At 44.1% G+C, this 7918-nt stretch overlaps 1 protein-coding gene across 1 annotated transcript in view; it reads left to right on the forward strand.

Annotated features, from left to right (window-relative positions):
• The window catches only part of OXSR1 (oxidative stress responsive kinase 1), a 77526-nt gene extending 70781 nt beyond the window's left edge, over positions 1 to 6745 (forward strand). Inside the window, exons 15-18 of the mRNA XM_079794414.1 lie at positions 327 to 379; positions 2164 to 2232; positions 3336 to 3400; positions 4064 to 6745. Of these exons, the coding sequence (XP_079650540.1) occupies positions 327 to 379; positions 2164 to 2232; positions 3336 to 3400; positions 4064 to 4138 (262 nt within the window). The 3' untranslated portion in view covers positions 4139 to 6745. The remainder of the gene's footprint in view (positions 1 to 326; positions 380 to 2163; positions 2233 to 3335; positions 3401 to 4063) is intronic.
• Positions 6746 to 7918: the final 1173 nt, after the last annotated feature.

Below are 7918 nucleotides of genomic sequence, written 5' to 3' on the forward strand. Positions count from 1 at the left end.
AGAACGTCCAGGGAGCCTGGTTAATTTCAGTGCACAGTATACGTGGTGTGTGTAACTTTTCCTTGCCAGTCACATTTAGAATCTGTGGAGTCATATGTTAACTCTTTGCCGATATGGGCCCAGTTGTTTTCCCATCTCCTTGGACTGCCCAAATCCTACCCACCCATTAAAACTTACTTCTGATTTTTTTTTCTCATCTCATTAGGACTAATCATATGAGCTTTGGGAACAAGACAGTCTTGAGGCACAGCTTTCCTAATATATGTTGACAGAGTCTGTGTGCATAAATTCAGAAATTGATTTTATACATTCTGTTTTTTTCATAGGAATTCCAAAAAAGAACTAAATGATATTCGATTCGAATTTACTCCTGGGAGAGGTGAGTCATCAAAAAAACAGGAAATAAAATAACTGCTGCTTTGTTTAGTAAGAGGTGTTGTGAAGTTTTGTCCTTGAAATATGTTTTGCTATGTTAAAAGATGATGAAAACATTCCTGATTTAAAAGGGTTTGGGGCATATGAATAAAATAATGCACTTTGTTTCAACCAACCTCATTTAGGAAATCTAGTGCAGGTGACTCCTGAATAACATGGGTTTGAACTGTGTGGGTTGCTTATGCACAGATTTTTTTAGTGAATACTGTAAATGCATTTTGTCTTCCTTATAATTTTCTTAATAACATTTTCTTTTCTCTAATTTATTATTAGACTGCAGCATATAATACATATTACATACAAAATATGTATTACTTCTCTGTTTATGTTATTGGTAAGGCTTCCGGTCAACAGTAGGCTATTAGTAGTTAAGTTGTGGGGGTAGTCCAGAATTTCCCACTGCACTGGTGGTCAGAGCCCCTACCCTACCCCCATGTTGTTCAGTGGTCATCTGTATAAAACAAACAGTAATTAGTATAGTTCTAATTTACTGTTACTGTTGGCCAGACTTGTGCTCTGATAATGTACATTATCTCATTAAATTCTCAAAACAACTCCCTACATAAAGATTACTACCCACATTGTATGGATGATGAAATCGAGACAGGTGAAGTAACTTGGCTGGGAAGAGGCGTAGCTGGAATTCAAAACCAGATCTGTCAGAAGCAAAGTTCTTGCTCTTATCACTGGACATGGTTATCCTCCTGACAATAAAGCAGAAAGAAACGAGGCTTCCAGACTCATCTCTCCCAAGGCTGAAATTGAGCCTGTCGTGCAGAGTTTCTGGCCATGAACTTCACCCTGGAACATGGCTTATTGCCTTTGTTACTCAGGGTTCAGATTTGGGGAGTGGCCAGCAGCAAGCAGATACCTGTCCTTTGTGCCACGTTTAACCTTCTTGCTGCCTCATATCATCAGCAACTAACTATGGAAGAGAGTAGATGCAGATGCACAGAGGGGTAGTCGCTCTACTTTTTAAAAACCAGGCAGAGTCACATACTCAAGAACTAATTCAAATTGGTGGTCGTCTGCACAGGTGTGTGCACATCCCTCCCAAGGTCCTCCTGTCCCCTCTGAGGGGCTCAGGGTTCAGCCCTTGGGAGAGAGCATCACTGACTCAGTTGGGGGTGAGGTAATTGGGACTACTCTGTCTTCATCTTTTTAGTTTCTCATTACAATTGCTCAGCTTATAGCACCCAAAATAATTAGCTATGAAGAAAAGCCATCATCATCATAATAAAAGATTTCAGCAAAAACATGGGAGTTTGATCCCAGAAACAAGATATTGCATTTTATTTTTTTCAAGATTTAGTTGAGAGAGAAAAAAATCCCTGTTTTATTAGCCCTGGGGATGTTGCAGGTTCGCCATCGAGTCTCAGAGCTCAGGAGGCACAGGCCAGGGCTGCCCTTGGGCCAGGAGTTTCCTCAGCAGCATCCCTGTCAGGTGCTGTCCCATTGAAAAGACACCATTATTGAGAAAATTACCTTTTCCTTGAGCTCACATTTGCTATCTGGTTGTATTGGTTTCGCCCTCTAGCTAGACCTGTGAGAATCCCTCAGTTGAGGTCATCTCAGTGGTTGAACCTCCATGTGGGGGAGGAAGACCCCCACCTGCCTTCTTGGTTCTGTAGATTTGGCAGCTGAGGTCTGGCAGTGCCAACACCTGCTCGGAGAGTTAGCAGTGGCATGCAGCACGAGAAATGGAGCACTTCTGCTTTGTCCTTGCAGATACAGCGGAGGGCGTCTCTCAGGAACTCATCTCTGCTGGCCTGGTCGATGGAAGGGATTTGGTCATAGGTAACTCCGCTCCGCTCTGCCCTGTCCCCTGTCTCTGTCTATGTACTTAGGACCGAGAAAACCAGGCTTTGATTCCATGGAGCATATCAGTGGTTCTTGGAATGGTTCTTGGCTTGGCTGAAATAACAAGTATTGGGGACAGATCCTTACAAAAAAGAAAATTTCACTCCTGAGTTTGCTTTGTGACCTTTGGTGATAGTGAAAAGCCCACCCAGGTCCCTGGGAGACTGGTAGAAGTGATGACAAAAATTACAAGTTAAATGAGGACAAATATGTGATACCTTAATCAATAAAGAAATTTTTTTAAAAATTACAAGTTAAAGTAAGCTTGGCCATGTCTAATCCATTTTGGAGGATGAGCGCTACCCTTGTGGAGCTAAGAGGGAAGCAGAAATCTTTAGAGTTAGTCCTAGAAAAAGCAGGCAGTAAGAAAATGTACAGTCAGGCCATAGGTACAGATTACTGAAGGGAAAGACCAATGTGTAGGGCAAATCAGTAAAGGTTTTCTGTAAAGGGCCAGACAGTAATAGTTTAGGCTTTGTGGGTCATGTACAATCTCTCTTTTTTAAACATTCTTAGCTCACAGACAGAACAGAAACAGGCCCCGGGCATAGTTTGAATAGGCCAGTGGTTGGCAAACTCATTAGTCAACAGAGCCAAATATCAACAGTACAACGATTGAAATTTCTTTTGAGAGCCAAATTTTTTAAACTTAAACTTCTTCTAACGCCACTTCTTCAAAATAGACTCACCCAGGCCATGGTATTTTGTGGAAAAGCCACACTCAAGGGGCCAAAGAGCCGCCTGTGGCTCGCGAGCCGCAGTTTGCCGACCACTGGAATAGGAAGATCATTCCTATTTAACCTGAATGTCTCTCCTAAGTTAATACAGCATCTTAAAGAAAGTTCATTTGACAATGATTTGAGATTTATTTGTGCTGCTTGGAGTTGAGTTTAAAAGATACTTTCCTTTGGGGAGTGATGAAACTTTCCGTTTCCATTTTAATTGTACATAGAAGATTAAAAACTACCATTTAAGTTCTTAAAATATGGTTGAAAATGGATCGATTAAGCTCATTACTTTTTCTGTTTGTTTGATTACAGTGGCAGCTAATTTACAGAAAATTGTGGAAGAACCTCAGTCGAATCGATCTGTCACTTTCAAACTGGTATTCGTCTCCTCTTCCTTATTAAAACACCTTCCTTTTTACACACTGGTAGCCCCTGCAGACCAGCTTCCATATTCTCTGGATGATGAGAATTTTACTTTTATTTATTTATTTAAATATGTTTTTATTGATTTTAGAGAGAGGAAGGGAAAAGGAAAGAGAGGAGAGAGAAAAACATTGATGTGAGAGAGAAACATCAATCAGCTGCCTCCTGCACACACCCCAACGGGGATGGTGCCCTCAACCTGGACATGTGCCCTGACTGGGAATTGAACCAGCGACCTTTCAGTGCACAGGATAATGCTCATCAACTGAGCCACACTGGCCAGGGCTGGGTGATGAAAATTTTAAAATATCGTGGATTGTGTTCATTTAGCCACCCCCCAAGGCCCTGGGCTGAAGTCTCCCTTTGAGTGGCCCCCTCTTTCTCTGCCCTCCCAGGAAACCTCCTACCCCAGGCCCTTGACTGTGCTCAGGAGAGATTGGGAGCTAATTTGACTCCAGCCCCATCCTTTCTGGAAGAGATACCTTCATCTCCTTCTGTTTGTATCCCACGGACCGATCCCCTACCGCCTGCATTCCCACAATCCCCATATCAGTTTGAATTGCTACCTGTACTTTGTTTATAAATAGCCACAGCTTCTCATTTTGTTTGGTTCTTAGGCATCTGGTGTCGAAGGCTCGGATATTCCCGATGATGGTAAACTAATAGGATTTGCCCAGCTCAGCATCAGCTAAATCACAGCCCTGGACGAGGAGGCCTCAGAAGATCCCACACATGCATATCTCTGTTACTTCTGTTGGCCTACACCCACTACTGCCAAAGAACCCAGCAGCAAACTTCCCAGCTAGGAGTGTTAGAGGTCTCTCTTTATGTTCGTCCTGCCATCATTCCCCCCTTTCCCACAGGGAAAGAAAAGTTGGATCACTAGTGGCCAGCATCCCTTTACAGAGTTCCGTTAGTCAACTTACATGTCCCTTATCTCCCTCCATCCTCGAAGTGGCCGCGCGCCTCAGCCCAGGAGAAGATCTTTCAGCTCATCTTGCCTTACTCCATTGATGGCGCTGGGTGGAAAGTAGCAGCTGTATTGGGCTTCCTCGTGCTGCCTCTTTTCCCACACCTGACAGGCTGTGGGCACCTTGGGATGTCTCTTTACCCACTGACGTAGCAATTACAAGTTGATTGTTCAGCTGGAGCCCAGAGAATTTAATTTAGGGATTTTATTTTAATCTGATGTGAATTCTAGCAACCTTTGTTAGGAAAAAGCACAGCCTCAGATGGAGGCAGCCTAAACTGTCTTCTAGTTTTGTTCATGATGTTTCTAAGCGTTTTGCTGAAGCTGCTCTCAGGCACCCTCTTCATTATTCCCTCCAGAAAGGGTCGCTAGCCTTAACTTCAGCTGGTGCAAAACATCTGACTGTCGTCGAACTTCAGCCATCGGATCCTTCAAAGTGGAACTTTGAACTGTTTTTAGAGAAAATATCAAGTATTGGCTTGTTAAAGTGAATTTTCCCAGCAGTGGTTTTTGGGCAGAAAAAAAAAATCATAACTCATATCATTGTGGAAGTTATTTATTTTCAGAATTTAAAAAATTAAATTGAAGAAAAACTGCTCCTCAATCCTCCCATGAAAATCAGTTAGCCTGGCCTCCCAGTCCTGAGGAAACGCAAGGCTGAGATTTCTACAGCAATAACGGAGACCACCCTGGGCGGGAGGACCTGACTCTGCCCCTCGCCTGCACTGACCCTCTGGGGGGCGTCCGCACTGCAGTGCACTGACCCTGGCCCAAGGCAGAGCGTGAAACCACATGTGCCGCGACTTAGGATTTCTGACTAGACAGTATTCATTTGATTTTCTACAGAAATAATGTAAATTATTCTTTAGGTTTTAAAAAAGAGCACTCATAATGCAATTTGTGAATAATCAGTGGGGTTGATTTTTTTTTTCCTACTGTTTCACAGTCAGCCTTTGTCTAACTGCAAAGAGCCCTAACACGCTTTGTATATGAAAGGGATCCTCAATCTGGCCTTAACACCACACACAGAGGGGCTTTGGCCTGCGAAGAGGGGAGAGCTGCCTCTTAGGGATGGCTCCAGCCCGCCCAGCATTGTTGGTCTGTGAATAGCAATATTGCTTTACCTGGTTTTCTCTTGGAGTTCTCAAGGCTCTCCCTACAGGTGACTTGTCACAGTTCTTGTTTCATCCGGAGCTTGTAGTTTTAGTCACAGGCTTTCTTAGCCTACCCTGGATGCAAAGGCACGTTGGGAAAGGGGCGGATGTTGGGGAGTAGGAGAGAGGATGGGTTTCAGACGGGGGTTGGGAAGAATGTAGATTACTGATCAGACACCAAAGTCCATGGTCCAAGCAGGATTGTTAATGGGAGGGAGCCTGCTGAGCCTGGAGAGAGGAAAGAAGGTTGATCAGCTTGCTGGGGAAATATTTACCTTTTTTCTTTTTTTTAAAATGTATTTATTTTTTTTTTAGAGGCAGGTAGAAGGAATAAAGATAGGGAGGTAGGAATAAGTTTGAAAAAGAGGTAGTGTCCTCTTTGGCGCAAGACTAGTAGCTCACCTAGAGTCTGTGTTTTGGTGTCCAGTAAGCCCATCATAATCTACTTATTTATGAGTCCAAAAGGTGTGGCATCACTGTTGCAGCTTTCTGTTTGTAGGCGATTAAAGCCCAGGCCGGGGCTAAGCGGCAGCCCATCCTCCTGCTCAGCGTCTCCAGCCAGCCATTACCTTCGGACGGCAGTGGGACAAGCGCGGCAATAGAAGTGGGCTGGGGCGGTCTCTCTCCTTCCAGTTCATTGTTTGCCCTGCTGGGAATTGGGAGTCTCCAAGCTGCAGGACAGCGGGAGTTCTTCTGCATGCTGTATGGCGGACTCCCTTGCTGCCTTGCGCAGTGATGCTGAGAGAATAAGTGAACAGAAACTTCCCAGGTGGGACAGCACGTGACCTAGGGAGAGACCTCCCTCCTTTCCGGGAGTGGTGGGTGGTTCAGGGGGCACCCCTTTCCTGAGGTCCCCAGGATTCCCTGGTCCCTGTGGTAGGGACCGACTTGAGCACAAGGTAACCTGTGCCAGTGCTGTTTGTGAAATGTATGGTGTTCCTAAATGACTGTTGGATTTGTTTGGGTTTTTTGCTTAAGTTTCGAACCAAATCCTAGAGCCAGCTGATACTGTTTAATAATCTGGAGGATAGAATAATAGTGTATCAATAAATGGAGGTTCCTCCTTACGACGTGTGCTAGATTATGGAAGATGTAAAATATTTGACTCACCCCCCCCTTTTTTTGACTTTGTATTTTGCTGCATGTTTCCTTCATTTTTAATCAATAAAGAGTAAATTGTCTGTGGTGGAATCTTTAGTGGCGGTGACTTGGGGGGAATGGGGAGTGGGTCAGCGAGTCTCTACTATAATTTTTCTTCCAAATGCAGAAAAGCGAAAGTGCACATAAACGTTAATGTGTGTGATCTACAAAATCTTTGTAAACATGGGAAAACTGAAATCCCAAATGGGAGAGAGAGCGAGAGAGAAGATTCACTCAAAGAAATTTGGCAGAATGGGATTGGGAACTCCATGTACTGATCTTTTCTGACTGATTCTACTTGTGGTTGTGGGCAGGGGAAAGATGCTTGATTCAAGCTCGTGGGAGTTCCTTTTGGAAAGTTCAGAGCAGGGCTGACCTTGTCTCCATTTGGCTTTGATACCTTAGTATTGCAATGGTGGGGTTTCATAGAAGATTCTAGGCCCCTCCATTCCTCTGCCTCCTGGATAAGTAATCTCCCTGAGCAACATCCCTTCCCGGGAAGGTAGCCTTTGACCAATGATAGGACTGCTTGTGGGTCTTGGTAATCCAGAGCTCACGTCCTGGAATTGGCAGTGTCAGATCCGATAAGAGTGGACTCTGACTATTGGGAGCAGAGAGGAGGTGCTGGTTACTCAAAAGTGACCGTGGTGCATGTGGGACGGGCTCAGCAGCAGCAGCACCCCTCCACTCGCCCCTTCTCTCTCACATGGTCAGATCTTGTCAAGAGAGAGTAGTGGTGACCAGTGCAGCCGTTTACAGATCCTTTCTTTTGGCCACCTCATCTACCCCTTTATTTTTTAGAGAAGTTTTATTTTCATAGCAAAATTGAACATAAAGTATAGAGTTCCCATATACTCCCTGAATCCATACATGCACAAACTTCCCCGCTATCAACATCCTGCACCAGAGTAGTACATTTATTGCAGTCGATGAACCTACATTGATAAGTTACTATCACTCAAAGTCCAGATTCACTCTTTCCGTTGTACATTCAGTGGGTTTGGACAAAATGTGTAGACATGTATCCATCGTTACAGTATTGTACAGAATAGTTTCACTGCCCTGAAAGCCTCTGTATTCTGCCTGTTCTTTCCTCTCCCCTCGAGTCCCTGGCAACTGGTGATCTTTTTACTGTTTCCATACTTTTGCCTTTTACAGAATGTCATATAGTTAGGATCATACAGTATTTAGCCTTTGCAGAATGACTT

This window comes from Cnephaeus nilssonii, assembly GCF_951640355.1.
Source record: "Cnephaeus nilssonii genome assembly, chromosome: 17".
Taxonomy (NCBI): Eukaryota; Metazoa; Chordata; class Mammalia; order Chiroptera; family Vespertilionidae; genus Cnephaeus; species Cnephaeus nilssonii.